The sequence below is a fragment of the Montipora foliosa genome, chromosome 5, assembly GCF_036669935.1.
Source record: "Montipora foliosa isolate CH-2021 chromosome 5, ASM3666993v2, whole genome shotgun sequence".
In the NCBI taxonomy this organism is placed as follows: Eukaryota; Metazoa; Cnidaria; class Anthozoa; order Scleractinia; family Acroporidae; genus Montipora; species Montipora foliosa.
Window position 1 is genome coordinate 19543323 of NC_090873.1, and position 19285 is coordinate 19562607.

A 19285-nucleotide genomic window follows, 5' to 3' on the forward strand; every position below is an offset into this window, starting at 1 on the left:
TGACATTTTTAAATAAATGATGCAAGTATGTATGTATACAGTGATGTATACGAGGCCCCTAGGTATATATTCTCCAAACAATATGTCAGTCAAAAGACAACAAAGGACGGGCTGGGTATTCTGAAGTCGCTACTATTTAAAATCTACTCCGTATTTCTGGTTCACTTTGTTGCATGAAAAATAAACTTCGAGTTTTTGAAAAATGACACATGTAACAAACTTTTTTAAAAGTGATATCCAATTGTTGACATCTTACAGTTCATTGAAACCGGATACAGTGCATTCCCAAAGGACAAACAAAGGAGGTGACGATTTAGGGCAACGCTACATCAATAAGTTCGTCCTCGTTTCCTCCCACTTTTCAGATCGCGGTCCGTAAGCCCACGATGCCTCGTTACAAGTTGACCTACTTTCCTATCCGCGGCAGGGCGGAATATATTCGGATCGTCTTTGCTGTTGGAGGTGTCGAGTTTGAAAATGTTCGCGTCAATCCAGAAGAGTGGTTTACTACGCTTAAACAATGTGAGTGTCGGAGAAATTCTTTTGTTTTTTCCCTTCACGTTTCCATGTGTCTAAAAAAAACGGGTTCTCAGTAGACAGTGAGACTCGCACCAATGTTCATGTCAAGGTAAAGAGAGCTAAGCTACAATATTGAGTCGACAACTCCGAAAAACGATTTTGCATGCCACACGAGAAAAGGTCACCGGGTTTCAAGCTTTACTATTTCATGGTATGGAAGCTAACAACAGAAGCGATTAGTAGTATGAGAATGAATGAAAAGAATTGGATTTAATCAATAGGGGATGACAGCAATTAAAGGAATAGAAAATGTATCGCAAGTAGTTCAAGTAAGCCTTAATTAATCCACGCTATTAGTTTAGTTGTGGGGAGGTCAAATTTTCCAGTTTTAGTCACTGGAGTCGTCTTAATTTCATTTTTCTTGTTCATTCGACTGGAATGCGTCTCATTCATCACAGCAAGATATTACAGTTGTTGTTTCTTTCAAAAACCATTCTGGGTAACGCGGCCTGTTGTTTTCTCAAGTGAAAAAAGGTTTAGATTTCAATCGACCTGAATGGAGTGCTCGTGAAGGGCTAACAAGAGAAGCAGCGTCCCCTCATTCACTCTTGCATGGCTCTTTGTTAGAATAATTATTCAATATTGGTTCTTTATTTTCGTGCGTCTATCGAGTTACAAATGCGCGCAGGAAGTGTGGAGAACATGAAAGAAGCGTAAGTCTAGTGTTTCTCAAGCGCAGCCCACCGAAACATCAACCATATTGCTAGTGATTTAGGAATTTGCAAACTGAAAAAAGCAGCCCATATAAGGCGGAAAATCGTCACTCTGAGCTTCTCCTTCAGCTCATTCAGGACAATTTTCAGCTCAGCAATTTTCTCAGCGTGCTCAACGGAATTATGGAGCACGCTCGCCCTGACTTAATTTCAATGAAGTCTATTTTCCAGCTTTGTTATAATCGTTCATTACTTCATATAACATCACCTTGTCACGAGATAATATAGGGAAGATATCGTCGACGTCACCCATTGTCATTATTTGCCAACCATAGCCTCATCGGATGTCGAAAGAAAGGATTTCGATTTTTTGTTCCTTTGGTTGGTACATTTGAATGACAAAAGCAACGTTTGTAAACAGATATCTCCCCTATAATAATGCGACTTTTGTTTCGTGAGTGATGTTTGTCTTTGTTATGGAAATGTGTTCAGGAAATACTACATGTAATGCACCTATCAATGTTAATCCCCAGGGTGGGGGTCGGGGATTTTGTCGTTTTCTGAAAAACCGAGACAACATAATTGGCCCAAAGTATCAAAAGCCCCCGCGCTGGGGCGAGTAAACGTGGCCAGAATAATTAACAATTATTCCATGAGCGCGCGTTGGATATAAACAGTCTCATATCCAACAAGCGCGAATTGAATAATTGTTTTATTAAATTCCTTTAAGTCCAAAAAAATTTGGAAGTACGAACTACGAGCAAAAAAAGCAGACCCACCCCAGTAGTGTAGCAGCTGATCCAAAGATTATTCGCCATTGGTTGGTGTGACCACAAGGTCTTACACAACATCGCATCAGTTCTCATCAAGTTTTTTCGATTTCGCTCGGATTTTCTCGCTTTTTTCGCTCGTATTTCGTACTTTCTAAACTTTTGGAGTTTGAGGAATTTAATAAAACAATTATTCCATTCGCCTCGTTGACTATTTACCATCTCATATCCAACGGGTGATCATGGAATAATAATTATTGCCAATTAGACCTTGCTGCACACAATAAGTGTGCAATGTATGTACCACTCACCTTTCGTTCAACCACCTCTCACGAACGTGGGAAGTTCATTCGAACGCCTTTTGGGTATTTTCCAAGATGGCGGAGTTATTTTCAGGCAACCTCGTTCCCAGGGCCTTTCCCTCACTACTCGGGGAGGGAACTTGATTTCCAAGGCCTCTTCGTTATCCAAAATGGTGGCCATGTCAAAATCCCCACCCTGGGGATATGTCGTACGATCAAAATTCCCACCCTGGGGACAGACCTCACAGTCAAAGCCCCGTGGGTTGCCCCCCCCCCCCCCCCCCCCCCTGGGGCTTAACACTGATAGGTGCATAAAATTACAACAAGAGAAAATGAGGGATATGTCATTTCCACGAAAGTCATTTTTTGACGAGAGGAAGTCTTTGTTCTAGCGGAAGTCTGTCTTCCGAGACGTCCGCATGTAGTCTTGCCTCGCTCTCAGGTTCTTAGTGAAAAGAGAAACTGGCGGCACACGTGGAAGGCTGATTTGTTGTGTTGTTGTTCTTGTTGTTTGACGTGGTCTTCTTCGCACTTTTACCTTTTGCACGTCTTCCCTTTTGGGTGCCAGAGCTCACTTTTGCTTTGGCTTTCTCGGAATTTCTTTTTTCTTTTCTGTTGCCCAAAGATGTCGAGGCTTCCTCGGTGTGATCGTCATCCGACTGTTGATCTCTAACATCGCTGTCGTCGTGCCATGAACTGTCGCCCTTGCTATTCGTTCGATCTGACTCGCGTTCTCCGTTTAATTCACTGATGCCAGCCAGCGAGTCATTCGTGTCCACAGAAATAGTGGAGATTATCAGTTTCCCAGCTGGGATTATCAGACCAGCTGAAAGTCGTTTTCATCGACAAACGTTAAGTCCACTTCGTCCGTCATTACATGAAATCTTTTGTGGACATGACATATCCCAAGGGCTGGACCGGGAGCCTCCCTCTCTGTCCCCTCATTTTCTCTTGATTACAAAGAATTTCTACTGAAAGAACGTTTAATAAGATTGATTTTTTTTTTGAGCATTTATTTGAACATACAAGATACAAGACTTAGCGAGAAATAATATTTTGATTGAATACTTGAAAAAAAATTTCGAAAAAGAGTCCGTAATTCATTAATTTTGTAAAACTGATGACACACGGTTCAACATCTTGCAACAATTTTTGCTCAACAAATGTTGAACATTGTTGCACAAACGTGTTGAACGGAATAGAGCTGGTCTTTATTTTCGTTTAACACCGTTCAATGTGCTGAATGGCACATTTCAACATTCAACATGATGCGACACACTGTTCAACATTTGTTGAACAACAGCTGCAACATTTTTTATCCGGTCGAGTAAATGAAAAAAAATAATGTCTTAAATCATTGAATTATTTCAATGTATTAAATACTACTGCCAGTTTTCAAAGTTTTGCAAATATTACTCGATACTTCCACATCTCACTCGCAGCACTTCACTTGCGAATTTAGCTTGTTCATAGCAGCTGTTGTTGGCGGAGGAAAATGAACAGGGATTCGTTATGTCATGCAACTCACGCTATGTACTGTTTTGCAACAAAAAACGAATACCCTGGGAACGAGGTTATTAAACCCGTAAGGCTAAAAAGGCCCTCCTAGGGGTGGGGGGGGGGGGGGGGTCCTTGTTCCCTGTTCCCGATAAATACTTGCTTGTGTTTCCTTGTTCCCAAATTACTTTCAAACTTCTTTCCATCTTTTTGAACCCTAAAATAGAAGACGGCGTGGTCCAGTGGTTAGGGCGTTGGGTTTGCATGAGGTTTACCCTCGTTCATATCCCGTTCTAACCTCCGTTTGGGATTTTTCTGCTTGTCCCGGATTCAACTCTACTACGCTTTGTAAAAAGCCAACTGGTTGCCTCCTGCCATTTGGGGTTCTTAATAATGTTTCTGTTAAGTTTGAATTGTTTCTTTCATAATTATTAAAAGTGGAGTGCCTGTGAACTAGCGTGATGGCCAAGTGCACTTCCACTGTAAATAAAAGCATTATTAAGCATTATTGTTTTTGCTCCCTAAAATATTTTGACATTGTTCCCCTGTTCCCCAGTTCAAATTAGTCATGTTCTCTTGTTTCCCAAAACCCCTGGGAGGGCCTCTTAAATAAGTCACTTGCTACTCTTGATCGTCATTTGTTACGCGTCGATAAATTAATAACAAGTAATGTGGGTTTAAAAACATTCTAAGAGAATGATCGTCGCAGTTAAAAAGAACGGAAGGAAACTATTGCATTTTGAACTGGACTTGAACCCAGGACCGCGCGACGTTGCGATGCTTACTGCTTCATCGCACGGTACGTTTTGGGTTCACTTAAAAAATCCTTCTATATCTGCAGCTCACAAGTATGACTTTTCATGTATTTCCGTTATAGTTTGAAATTTCGCACTGACTTGTAACCGAACAAATTGAATCAGTCGTATCATCATCGTCTTGGATAATCTTTTCGCCCTGAAAATTACCCTGTCCTGGTAATGGCCTTTTTACTCTAAAATCCGGGTCAAAAGACTTTGGGACACTTGTCAAATTTTGGGCGAAAAGTAGAGGATTTACTGTACATGCTTCCATCGTTATATGAGCAACGCGTGTTCTTCTTTCGCTGCCTTTTTCGTGCCCCCCTTTCCCCCAGACGATGTTGAAACATGCGAGCGATTGATGAACCGGCGGATCTTGATTTCGGAGACCGTGAAATATCAACAATTTGATGGGCGGAGGGGGAAAAGCGGGAATTGTCCCAACAGTTTTGACCAGGATTGTAGCTTTCTGCTAAGATGACAGTATTGCAATCTGGCTTTATTTTGGTGACTTTTTTCTCCTTTTTTCTTATTGGTGGAAGATAATCATGTGAAACTGATCCAAAGAAGTTAAAACCCCCCCAAAAAGTTTTCTTTTTGGTAATTGAAAAAACAAAGAACTTTTGAAACTGTGAAAACAACTGAAGACAAACGGTATATAGTGTCAATACCTGTTTGTTCGTTTATTATGCTTCACCCTCTGAAACGTTCGGTTATAAATGAACATCGGCTCTTGCTTGAGAAAGCTTTTTTTGTGTAAAAGCAACAGAGAGATTATGCAAACAGAGTTTATGTTAGATAGCGTTTAAATAACCGACTCAATGTTTGAAAGGTCACTTGTTTTCTTAACTTTTTTACTCGTTCTCACCTAGTAGGTAAAGCCAGTTTTACCGAGGGTAAAACGCTTACAATGAGTGTTAACAATTTTCTTTTTCATCTACCTCCTTTTTGCAGCCGGATTAAGTCCCACTGGTCAGCTGCCTATTTTGGAAGTTGACGGTAAAGTACTTGCGGAATCTAAAGCTATTCTCAGCTTTGTGGCAAGAGAGCTCGGTGAGTAACTTATGAATGCATGCCAAGCTGTATAGATTTCTTGCTCTTTTTTTCGAACGAGGACAACTGGCAAAGTTAGTCTATACCATAAGAATTTATGTTTACTCTTGGATCGCTGCGATTATTTGACCAACGCATGTGTACAGTGGCTTGTTAAGGGATATGGCTATAAAACTAGTGTGTTTTTTGTTTGCGTTTTTTTTTTTTGCATTGAGAAGTAGTTAATTAAATTTGACGACAAAACAAATTTCCTTGTTGAATAATTTGATCGCAGAAAAACAGACGCGAAGTGAAGTACAGCATTTACTCCTAAACGAAAATTTGCAACTGTACATTGATACCTAGCTAAATAACAATTAAATTACACTTAAAAGCTGTTTGATTTACACTTAAAACCGTAAATTGCACGTTGATGGGCCATGAAGTTTCAAGGTTGAGCGTTGGACTTCTGTGCCGGAGATCGTGGGATCAAAACTCCGTCCGGACCAAAAGGCAGCGTCTCAAACTAACTGAGGAGAACGTACTTCCTTTGTGATGACATCTGCAAACTGGTTAGACTATCTAGTCTTCCCGGATAAGGACTATAAACCGTTGGCCCCGTCCCACAACCCTTCAATGTTCATAACCCTTTGGGACGAAACAAAACCCGCACACTATTCACAAATCGGTCAGCGCAGACCGCAGACTGCAGACTGCAGACCGGGGGTAAAATGCAGACTGAGGTTATAATTTAACTGTTAAAAAAGGCCAAACTCATTAGAAATGCTAAGAGTTAAGCCTAAATATTGTTTTAGGCCTAATTAGGCCTAAGGTTAGCATTTCTAAGGATTTTGGGCTTTTTCAACAGTTACGTTATAACCTCAATCTTCATTTTACCCTTGGTCTGCAGTCTGCAGTCTGCGTTTCACACTGACCGATTCGCAAATAGGAGAGCATGGAGTTGCCGGTGTTGTGGTTTGTCCCAGCTCTGCGGTATAACTTGGTTCGGAGTATACGCTCCGAGGTCGATCTGTGTAAGGGACTCCGTGTCCTATCGTGACTCTCCATGGGCGTTGTGCCATAAATCATTATTGAATTAGAGGCCGCACATAGGCCTGCTCTCGGGCTTTCAAGTCGAAAATGGATGCTCAGAAGTTGCCCAGAGTGTGTTCGGCTATGAGACATGTATGACCTCAAACTTTGCGAATACGTCTCACTGTTCGTATCACGATTTTAGTGCGCGTAATTCTATAAATACACTGCTGCTGAGTGCAACTGAAGATTACCTGAAAAAAATCACCAAAGAAACCTTCATGGGGAAAACACGTTAAAAGAATACTGTATTTCTCTTTTTTTTTCTCTTTAAAAATCTATTGCCAAACCGTCCAACGACAAAATGCTAGGTTATCTCAATTACAAATTAAAATGTCAAGCTTTTTTAATACAAGATTGCATATTCAGTGAAGTTCGGAGGAAGAATTACTCCGGCCTTTGCCGCAATATAGTCGTCGAAAGGTACAGAAAGTAACATTCCCCATGATACTTATAATGTAAATATGGTTGTGCGAAGACGAGTTAGAAGGGAAAACAGCTCACTTCCGGTTGCCGTCCACGTCTCAAAAACGCGCGTGCATAAGCTCCCTACTAGCGGAGCTGGGTATGATTCTTTGGGAAATCTATCCACGCGAGAAAGTTTTGTTTTGACGTCAACGTCCACCCGTCCGCCGGTAGACTGTCGGGGTGGAGATGGGGAGACAGGAAAGCTTTTGGGAACGGGAGTGTTCGGGCAAAAATCGCCTGGCAGCATTGCATTTGGCAACCCGCGTTTTTCTGGCGGGAAATCATATTAGTGAAGAGTAACGGGATAAAGATTAAAGAGCAGAAAAGCGCACGCACGAAGAGGCGACGAAATTCGCGAGAAATTGAAGGGAAGAAAGCATCGAGAGAAGCCGAGGAAGGAGAAGAAAATTTTTTAATGAAGAACCACCGTAAAGCTAAGAGAAATGGAGCGAGAGACAAAACACTAAGTTACAACGGTTGGCTTTCAGGTAAATGTTTTCCTTTCTAATTAGGCTTGGACAAATTCTGCTCGTAAAATTCTGCTCGTACACCCTTATTCTGCTCGAATTCTGCTTGGTATCCGAAAAAATTTCGAGCCTTCGGGCCGTATTTATTTTGGCAAATATAGAAGGGAGCCTGGGCCTAAGGCCATCCCCTTTTTTTTCTCCATTTCGTGTCGTCCGACCGACCCAAATTTTTGGCATTTTCAAAACAAAAAAAAAAAAAAAAAAAAAGCTAACGACGTTTTTAAGCCATTTTATGTAGCGTAGGAGTTTCGGTGGTTGATCCTTTTCCCCACGCTGTCTTAATTTTGCAACAACCTTCACCAACTTTTCCGCCATATTGAATTGGGTTCATGTCTTGTTGTTTTCCTGGCTCCACAGCTATTATGCTGGGGTCCCAGGGCTCCGATTCCGAGAATGCTTCTGATTTTTTTTAGGCTTTTTTTTTTCCAATCCGACCGACCGACCGACCCGAGATCAGGAAACGCATTCGACACGAAATGGAGAAAAAAAAGGGGATGGCCTAACCCATAAAAACTAATTAGGTATTCGTTATGCGTAGTACTTGCTTTAGGTCAAAAACTAATTACCGGTAGGTCAAAAACCTAATTAGGTATTCGTTATGCGTAGCACTTACTTTAGGGAAATAGCTTTGGGTCAATGTATAGTGGGGAAAGTCGTTGTCAGAAGGCTCATATACACCGATGAGAAATCAGATAATCATTCAAGTGTATGAAAAATTAATGATAATTAGGTTTAATTGATTGAAAAGAAACATGCAATATAAACTATACATTACGGAAGACAGCGAGCACACCTCCGTGACTAAATAGCTAGAACCAGGGCTTTCATTAAACCTCAGCTCACTGGATTTTACGTTAATCAAATGTCTGTGATGTTACGGGTGAAACTGTGTGCAATCGCTGTTTCCAAACTGTTTAAAAATCACAGCTCCGAGAAATAATAGCCGTGTATTAAAATTGCATTGGTTAAAAATAACATGAAATGAAAAGAAAAGCAAGATTTCTCTGTCATCAACCGCATTCTCGTTGCTCGTGCATTCATTCATCCGTATTTTTGGTTTCTTACATCAAATTTTACAGCTTTGGGTTCCCCTTTCGTACTCCATTTTGTTTGTTGGCAGTTGTCGTACCCAGATTTCTCTCACCTCATTCCTTGCCGCCATTTTGAAAAAAATTGCATATTTGTACATCCTCGATGGACAAATTCGATCACGTGATCTGCTGTGTGCCAGGGTCTTCTCAAGACCCGCCGCCATATTGAAAGCCGAGAAGACCCTGGGAACGAGGTTGGTATGTTCCAGCATACGAAACGTCAAGTATAAAATGAAAATGTTTGTAACCGCTGTTTGTTTTCTTTTCCTGCTGAAATTGAAATGGTCAAAAAGGAAAAACAGTTGAGTGTGAGAACCAGTTCAGCCAGACGAAGTAAGATTTCGGAGCTCGGTTTTTTAACAGGACGTTGGTTCAAAAAATATTTCAATGCTTGGAGGCCTTCATTGTTGGGTATTACCAGGGGGTAGGGGTAACCCTGCGATGGAATAGCATCCCATCCAGGGAGGGGCGTTGAATTACTCCCAGTCGCTTTATGCTACAATAACCGGAGTTAAACGCCGACCTGATGGGCCACTAGGCGCGTAGCAGACTTTATATTTCCACCAATGGAAAAGCTCGTACACACCGTATAAAAACCAACAACATCTACAATTCATCTATTTGCTCTGACGAAGGGCTAACGCTCGAAACGTCAGCTTTCCAAATCGTTCACAAGATATTTCCTATTTGTATTTTTCTTGCAACTGTTATGCATATCATTAGTGATGCTGATTTTCCCTTATTCTGTTCAAATTCTGCGCGAACATTCCTTATTCTACCGGTAGATTGCGCGCCGCAAAAATCGCTTATTCTGCCGAAATTCTGGCGGCAGACTTTACCAAAGCCCATTCGTAATGCATGCCTCGCTGCCTTACATTTTTTTTTAAACTCGCTCAAAAAACGAAGAAAGCCTGAAACGTTTGCAATTCCGTGTTGACAGAGATTCTGGCATATTTTAACTATCGCATTTATAGGCTTTTTGGGTGAAATGGATGTCCATTCGTGAGCTGCTTTGTTTGACTATGAAATTGCAGTGGACTAAGCGAATTTACTACTCTTTAGCTTGACTTTTTAATTAGTAAGATTTTCGCTGTTGTTCTAAATTGAACAGAGAGAGTGCAAAGATTATCAGTCAAACGGAAAATGTTGTGAAAGAGATTGCTGTGCGCGTAATTTCAGTTTTAGTTGCTGATCAAAATTGTTGGTTCTTGTTTGAAAGGCTTGTTTGTTTAAAGCTGTCAGCTCAGAGGTGTTTGATCACTGTAAACTGTATACACGATTAGTTTTGTACTTTATGCAGAAACATTGCTTTTTGGGGTTAGAAACGGGAGCTCCGCTTTTAGGCTTTGCTAAATCTAAGTATTATGGGCCGTTGGCAAAACCAGGATCGGACCGGATCGGACCGGATCGGATCGGAGCGGATCGGAGCGGATCGGACAAGATCGAATCGGATCGGATCGGACTGACAAAACTCGGACCGGATCAATAACACCAGACAACGTGCTCAAATAGACCATTTTCGAATTCTCACGGCTGGACTGGATCTATCGTGGAATGGAAGCTAACGCGGGCAAATCTTTTCAAATGCAAATTAATTTGCCCGCATTATCCTCCATTTCATGCTAGATCCAGTCCAACCGTTAGAATACGAAACTCTGTGCCTTTCTCTCTTGTGTAGTCGTCTCCTCATTTATTGAGACTCGTCGAATTTTTTTTTTTTCCAAAGGTGATTACAGATTCCGAAGCGGAATTATGAAAGATTGATGCATGTGACGAATTGACGTCAATAAGCGAATTGACTTCGGTCTTTTTTTTCAAACATTAAAACTGACGACAATTCTTTACTTTACCCCAGTATGTCAGTTTACGATGGCGCGTGCAGCAAAAATATTCATATTAGGCCATATTAGAGTAGAATCCCAACTATTCTGCGGGCTCTCCTTTCGTCAAGTGACGTTCCCTTTCTGTTGCTAAATCAGCTATTGTGCAATTTTCAGGGACTGGGGTAAAGTAAAAAATTGTTGTCAGTTTTCATGTTTGAAGAAGAAGACCGTCGCACATGCAGTCAATTCGCTTATTGACGTCAATTCCTTTCATCGTATTTTTCATAATTCCGCTTCGGAATCTGTTATCACCTCTGGAAAAAAACATTTCGACGAGTTTCAATAGATGAGGAAACCACTACACAAGAGGGAAAGGCACAGAATTTGACTTTCCCTGTCTTCAGCACGTTGTCTGTGCTGTTCTTTCCCTTCATAACAGCTGAAAGGCAGATATAGTACTGTATAAGACATCTCAGTTCCTGTTCAAAGGCATGTGGTTCTGTTTTGAGTCCCGAATAATGTTTGCTTTTGAGATCTTTCAAATCACAGTAAATGCGTTTCGTTGAAGGGGAACTCCGGGGTAAAACTGAAGGTATTTTGTATGTTTGGCCTCAGGTTTATGTCTCAATTTTCGATAACATCATTCCCATATCGTTACGGTTAGGGTTAGGGTTAGGGTTAGGGTTAGACAACCGAAAATGCAAGTAGCAATCCGACATCTTGAAAATGGCCCGCTTGTTCAGAAAGCGGTCAGCGTATCATCGTGTGAGGTAAATCGTAAATCCAGAGTTGTGTACAATATTTTGCATTGGCGAACAAGGAGCTTTTGCCTTTATATCATCGCTAAAAGTGGCCGATTCTGGGACGTATTCCAATAAAATCGAGGAGGAACATGCCTGCGAAAGTTTTTCAATTCGGCCGTACCGGTTTGAACAGCGTGTGAGCTCTGATGAAGCGGTTAGCAACCCCCAAGACGTAGGCGATAACTGCATGGCAAGCGATCATATCATATCATACATCTTTATTTACCCTCGGATTTTTAGAGTAGCTTGGTGTAGCTAATATCTCCGAGCATTTCCCCTCCCAACCATGATACACCACAGAAGACAGACCACAACACCGGGAACTACATGCCCTACACTTTGCGACAAGTGTGCGGGTTCTTTTACGTCCCACAGGATTATGAACATTGAAGGGTTATGAGGCGGGGCCTAAGGTTTATTGTCCTTCTCCTAGAAGATTAGAGAGTCTAACCATTTTCAGATGTAACTACAAAGCCAGTACTTTCTCCTGAGTTGTTTAAAGACCCTGAGTGTTGTTCCGGCCGGAGTTGAACTCATGTCCTCCCGCGTGACTTAAGGCGTAAAGTTTTTTATCAAGGATTGCATTATAATGTTTTGCTGTTTTGAAAGAGTAAATAACGCCGCAATGAAGCTGCGCAATAGATCGAGTAGCCGAAGGAAAGCTCCGTTTTCGCATCCCGTCAATCGATTTATAAAGGCAACAAGGAAGAAGAAACAGAAAGACCGATATAACAATTTATCAACAGAGTTGAGTTTACTTGTCACTTAGTCTGTTATAGAATTATAATTAACGGATACTTGCACAACTTACCAGTCTGAATTTCGCAGTACTACATTTGTTTCTCCATCGTTTCTCGTACCGCGCACCGGTGGCTCAGTTGGTTGAGCACCGGGCTGTCACGCGGGAGGTCGTGAGTTCGACATTGAAGGGTTGTGAGACGGGACCTCCGGCTCATCGTCCTTATCCGAGAAGACTAGAGAGTCTAACCATTTGCAGATGTAATTACAAAGGCAGCACTTTCTCCTCAGTTATTTAAAGACCCTGAGTGTTGGTCCGGCCGGAGTCGAACTCACGACCTCCCGCGTGACAGCCCGGTGCTCAACCAACTGAGCCACCGGTGCGCGGTACGAGAAACGATGGAGAAACAAATGTAATACTGCGAAATTCAGACTGGTAAGTTGTACAAGTTATCCGTTAATTATAATTCTATAACAGACTAAGTGACAAATAAACTCAACTCTGTTGATAAATTGTTATATCGGTCTTTCTGTTTCTTCTTCCTTGTTGCCTTTATAAATCGATTGAAGGGATGCGAAAACGGAGCTTTCCTTCGGCTACTCGATCTATTGCGCAGCTTCATTGCGGCGTTATTTACTCTTTCAAAACAGCAAAACATTATAATGCAATCCTTGATAAAAAACTTTACACCTTAAGTCACGCGGGAGGACGTGAGTTCAACTCCGGCCGGAACAACACTCAGGGTCTTTAAATAACTCAGGAGAAAGTACTGGCTTTGTCGTTACATCTGAAAATGGTTAGACTCTCTAATCTTCTAGGAGAAGGACAATAAACCTTAGGCCCCGCCTCATAACCCTTCAATGTTCATAATCCTGTGGGACGTAAAAGAACCCACACACTTGTCGCAAAAAGCAGGGCATGTAGTTCCCGGTGTTGTGGTCTGTCTTGTGTTGTGTATCATGGTTGGGAGGGTAAATACTCGGAGATATTAGGAACACAAAGCTACTCTAGAAATCCGAGGATAAATAAAGATATATGATATGATATTTAACAATTATTCCATGAGTGCGCGTTGGATATGAGATGGTAAATAGCCAACCAAGCGCGTAGCGCCGAGTTGGCTATAACCAGTCTCATATCCAACAAGCACGAATGGAATAATTGTTTTATTAAATTCCTTAAACTCCAAAAATTTGGAAGTACGAAATACGAGCAAAAAGAGGGAGCAAATCCGAGCGAAATCGAAAAAACTTGATGAGAACTGGTGCGATGTTGTGTCATACCTTGTAGACGCAGGCTCATCACAAAAACATTTCTTGCCTTCTTGCGTACTTCTAAACGTCGGAATGGATCCAAACTTTCCGCAAAAAAATTTTGTTTTCCTTTTTGGCTTTATTCAAAGAGAAATCTCGCTTTCAGGTGAAAACATTTTTAGTTTAGCAACGCTTAACGCAATCATTTACCATATAAGGTCAAACCAAGGTATATGAGGTGATAAGCGGGATTGAGTGAACCAATCAGAGCACGCGAAATGCATTATCCGAGGTTGAGAATTTAATAAATGATGATATTCGTGGGAGCATAACATTGAACAATGTTCAACGCTATTTTCCTCGTTTGGGTATGAAAGAAGGCAGTGATGATCCTTGGGCCCGCAGCCTTCCATGTGATGAGAGCTTGTTGGGCTTCCTGCGAAAGCATAAAGGCCCTCTTTGTGTGGGGCGTTCATCTCTTGATAACCTGAAAGAGTACCAGCTCTCCTGTTGTTAGTCTCATCTGACCTGACTGTGTCCATCTGGTCTCGGACAAACCCAGCACGGTGATGTTGTAATTCTTCATCTCAGAAAACAACTGAGCTGTTTTGCCTGCAGCATATAAAGTCCTAACGTTCCAAGTTCCTAACTTAGAGATCGTCCTAGGAGACAGAAAGGGCCTCGGCCATGCGGTATCCTGACGTCTTTCACCACATAGCGTCCTATTCCTCCCCGAAGGGGGCCTTTCCTTCCCAGAACTGGTTGCCTTAAGAGATTAGTTGATGTTTTGGTAGCAAAGCAAAGATTTTACAGGGTGGGGGTGCTGGCCCCACGCCTTTTAACCTGGAGGGCCAGGGTGCTCGTTTTGTGTGACTTCTCTCCCGCAAACCATAAGGGGTCATAAGGGCACGCAAGCTTCCCCGCCACGACAACGCAAAGCACCAGGGCCACTAAACCTTTGTTATTTTTATGGATGCGTTATTTAAAGTGGATGCGTATTTTTAAAAAGTGGTTTAATCGGTTTTTCCTTTGTTCAGGAATGAATGTCATCTGGAATTAAATAAAAGTTAATTTAGTGTTGGAGCGGATCTTGTTTGAAGTTTGTCCTTTGTTGGTTGCATTGCCGTATTTTGCCGATTCTTGTTCCAAGCCAAGCTTTCGTGTTTCAATGAAATGCATCAAAATGTGAATGATCTTGTTTTCAGAGATAAAGTGGAATAAAGAACATCAGTAAAACTCTTTTTTTGACCTTGATATGACAATGTTTTTATGGTTTCTAATTTTAGCGTGATTCCTATTCGCTGGCTATAGGTAGTTGACTCTGAAATAGCTTTTTTCCTTCTCCATTCGCTCGCTGAGGGTGTGCCTGTTCTTCTTTTAAAACTCATGCGGTTCTAGAAAAATTCATTGCCAAACTAGTGAATTCTAAAGTAAATTTCACTCGAAAAACCGATATCGCGCTTATCTTTTCGTGATTTGGGGCACCTACTCGATTAGTTTCATAAGCTATTTAGGTGTCCCAAACTCTTCACAATCAACCTTGTATTAAAACTGTTTGTTTACCATTTATCCTTTCTTCTTTTCCCCTAACATTTTACTTCTTAATCACAATTGTAATATTTCATTAGTACTATGAATCTTCTTCAATATTTAATTTGTAAATATTCATATGTATATTCTATTTTTCTTTTTCCAACACTGTAAATTAATGTTTGTGTGAGTTTAAATTAAAATTGATTGATTGATTGATTTATGCCATGTCGGTTTTTAGCGTAAAATTTACTGTGGAATTCACCAGTTAGGCAATTGATTTTTCTATAGAAGAAAGTAAAGAAAATGATTTAAATAAGCAGAAACCGGAAACATCAAAACGCGGACAATTCGAAACCTTTTATTTTCACTAACCCTACAGGCAGTACGAAAAAATGATCAGGGAGCTCCGCTTTTAGGCTTGGCTAAATTTATATATTAATATTTCTAGAAACTCATTCAGCATCAGGTGTCGAAGAGTGGGTCTCTAGGCATTAGTGCAGATTCTCGGCATGCATATCCAGGGCACCAACCATTTGGCTGGGCGGGCAGCCTCAATTATTTTGTTGTCAAAACTAGTCGGCGTCGTTTATACAGATCTAAGGGTGGTTCATATGGTGTCTGATATAAATTCAACAAGAGTACACAGTTGCTGTTAACTTGAAACTTATGCCTGAAAGGTTGATCGCCTGCGAGAAATCACGACAGTAAATTGCTTTTTTTTCTCCTTAGGACTTTCTCCCGCAAAGAATTTTAATCAGGCTCAAGCAGACATGTTGGCTGGTTTGATTACAGCTTTGGAAGACAAGTTAACAGCAGCAGCGGCGGAAAAAGACCAAGACAAAAAGGCAAGATATTGTCGTTCACTCTAACCTAGAAATATGCTATTTTGGCTCGCAAGTCTGTGGTAATTGCAAGGATACCAAAATGACGTATTCTAATATTCACTCAGACGTGTTGCAAAATATTAGTTGGACGCCAAGGAAAGCCATTTCGGCTTTTCTTCAGATTATTCACTCGCAAGAAGGATTGAAAGCGGATACAATATTTGGGATCCTCGCTATAATTAACTTTTCATGTTTACCACAAGACAGTTGCAATCATTCTTTAGTTCTGAGACAAGCGACCATCTGCTTATGAAGGAATTTTTACAGTTTCTCCGTGGTATTAAAGATGATATTTTAAGCCTATTTGATGTAGGAGAAGGAAGTTGTCAAAGCAACTAAATAATCTTAGTGGTGGAGAAGTTATTTTATAGGTTATCAGTATATATATTTATCATTCGATGTATTTTCCCCTTCCTTTTCAACTGAAACCACGCTCTTGTGAGAAAATGGCAGATCGGTTCCCCGTGCTGTCAGAGAATGATTTGACATCCTTAGTTGATCAAAAGAACAGTGAGAATACTAAGAAAGGAACAAAAGTTGCTCTAAACGTATTTCTAGAGTGTCTCAAGGAGAGAGAGAGGTAGACGAAGAGTCACTCGTGTCATTGACGTGAAGGACAAGTTGGCAAATGCATATGCACAAAGGAGATTTTATGCTGAAGCCATAAAAAAGAATGGCGAGCTTTACACCAAAGCTTCACTTATCGGGATACGCTTTGAAAACTCTTCAGTTTTGTTGATGCCCACTTATGTGTTATAGACCAAGCGTGAGGTCAAGATGGCTGGATATCCAGCCATCTTGGGCAATAAAGGATTTATTACATGGAATAAAACACCAAAAAAATGATCTTTGATCTTGCGGGACCAAGCGAGAAATCCCGAGCGGGCAGTATAGCTCCATCTTGCCCGCCGGGTAGGCAATCACAGCGCGGGATTGGGTTCATCTTGCCCTCTCACGGAGCTAGTCACATATTAAATTTTGTTATTGAACGTTTGACATAAAGTACAATTTGAAGTCTACAAATATAATTATGCTGAGGAAATCAATTGATTTCTGCCATTACTCGACTCCAGCACAAGGCTGCACGCGCTTACGGCTTCCCGAAAACAAAAACAAAAAACAAACTCGGTGATCGAATGATAAAACAATTATTGAACTCGGTTATCGTAAAATATAGTGATTTGTGATTGTCTCGCAGATCAATTTTTTTGCCTCATCCTACGGCTTCGGAAAATAATTGAACTGCTTTTGTTTCGTATATTTTTCAATCAGGAAAAGGCTTTAACAGCTGCTAATGAGGATGTCCTACGCAGGTGTGGATATTTTGAAAAGTTGTTGTCGTCGAACAGTAAACAAGGATTTTTCTTTGACGATAAGGTAAGTTTTCATTTGTCACAAAATACCCTGGACATATTTCAAAATACAGGATATACAAATGAGTGGTGGGGTAATAGGTTTCCCTTAAACAGATAGAGGTACTGCACATACCCACACTTGTGATCAAGAATGCTCCGCAGAAGATTGTTGTCAGTCTGCGGGGGTTGCTTCTATCAACCACGTGTAGTGTGCTTCATGCTCTAATCAACAGAGAGACAAACTCAGATATTACGTTGAAATGGTTGTTTAGATACCACACCTTCAACACCGAAAATAAGCGATGCTTGTCTTGTTTCGAAGCTTCCACATCACATCAACGGATCAGTAAATGCGTGATACGTTTTCACATCCACCTTTTGTGGCTTACAAACGCAAAACCTTCTTCAACTTTGTAGAGATAACTCCAATGCTGAGCATTCTCGATCATTCTCGATCTGCCCTCTTACCGACCCTTGAGGCCCTAACTGATGCTTTAATATTTTGCGACTATTTCATCCGCCAATCGGTGAATTTAGTGTACTGTATATATTGCTGTCATCATCTCTTTGTTAAACAAATGAGAAGTACCTGTATAGGCAACACTACTCCTGGTTCAACAGTCCTTTGGCGCAACATTTTCAACTCCACGGGTCGGGGTGTCATGAAAAAAAGATGTTTTTTTTGTGGAGAGGCTTCCATCGAAATGGAATAATATTAGTTTTAACACTGTGTGAATTTGAAGTTAATTGTACGCGGGTTAGGGTTACCATTCTCATCAACACGCATAGTTCATACTGAATTAAAAAAAAAAAGGCACACACACATTGCTGACACCTTTTCATGTATTTTTCCTTTCTTTAAGCTGACGTACGGTGACATTGTGGTGTTCACATTCTTGAACAGCTATTTTATGAAAGGCAAAGCTGAAGGGACACCGGAGCAACTAAAGGATTTTCCTTGTGTGACCACTTGGTATGAGCTGGTTAGAACACAGCCTAAGGTTCTGGACTGGCTGAAAACCCCTCCAAAAGATATCGTTGAATACATTTATTAAGACATCGTAAGAAGTTTTTATCTTACAGTGTGCTAACTATGCCTTAGTGCTACAAAATAAAGTGATAAAATTTGAGCAACTCGTTTGTTTGCTGTTCAGGTAATGATTTTGTACCCGGTGTGACGAGAGTATATGTTGAACTGCTAGCTACGCGATTATTTTTGTATAGTTAGTTATAGTTATAGAACTTTCTTCAGTGAAACACATAATTCCATTGTTCAAAGTTTAAAAGTCAAAATTGCCAAATTTCCGAGCGCCTTCCCTAAGTCAGGCCGTTTGTTTTCAAAAATTGCAGAATGCCCGTTGTTGTTACGTTACATTGGTGCAGATAGTTAAAGTTTATTCAGTTTTGTGTCAGGTTCTTGTTTCGAAGGAGCAGAGGAAATATGTCTAACGATTAAAAAAAGAGTAGTTATCTCGCCAGCGGCTGTTATCACGTGGTATAATAGCGTGACGTTATACACCTTAAAGTCGTAAAGTCGTTTTTTTCCTAAGACGCTAGAAACTAAAAAAAAAAAACATCAACTACAACTACACCAAAAAAACCTATCTTCATAGGTTCTTTAACTTATTTTTCAATTCCAGTCTGGCTTTAAGGGCAGTCTATTTTGAGACCACTTTCACAGCGACCAGCGGTAGTAACAACAACCATTGTTCCAATTGATACATCTTTCTTATTCCATGCCGTTAGAACGATAAAAAAAAAAGTCAACTTGTTAAGAATATCGTAATTGTAGTCAGATATGACCAAAGACGCGACAAAAAACTTGTTGCCAGTGACTTACATGAATGATGAATGTACAAACGTATAAGGCCCGGGTTAAACGCCGTTCTTCACATGAGCCGAACCTAATTACACTTTAGGTCGACCCAAACTAGTTAAGTTCGCCTGTTGAGTCAAACGTCGAACTTAAGTCAGTCGAACTTTAACTGACCACGAAAATAAATAGCAAAACCGAGATCGAGGCTGTCTCATACATCAACATGATTATGCATTTGGTTCGGCTCATGTGAAGATTGGCGTTTGACCCA

The 19285-nt window shown here is 40.8% G+C and overlaps 1 protein-coding gene across 1 annotated transcript; it reads left to right on the forward strand.

Moving 5' to 3' along the window:
• Window positions 1–279: 279 nt before the first annotated feature.
• On the forward strand, window positions 280–18328 carry LOC138003730 (probable glutathione S-transferase 8). Its single transcript, XM_068849950.1, has 5 exons — window positions 280–522; window positions 5553–5651; window positions 15689–15804; window positions 17116–17220; window positions 18062–18328. The coding sequence occupies exons 1-5, from the start codon at window positions 387–389 to the stop codon at window positions 18251–18253; spliced, it is 648 nt and encodes a 215-aa protein (XP_068706051.1). The 5' UTR covers window positions 280–386; the 3' UTR covers window positions 18254–18328.
• Window positions 18329–19285: the final 957 nt, after the last annotated feature.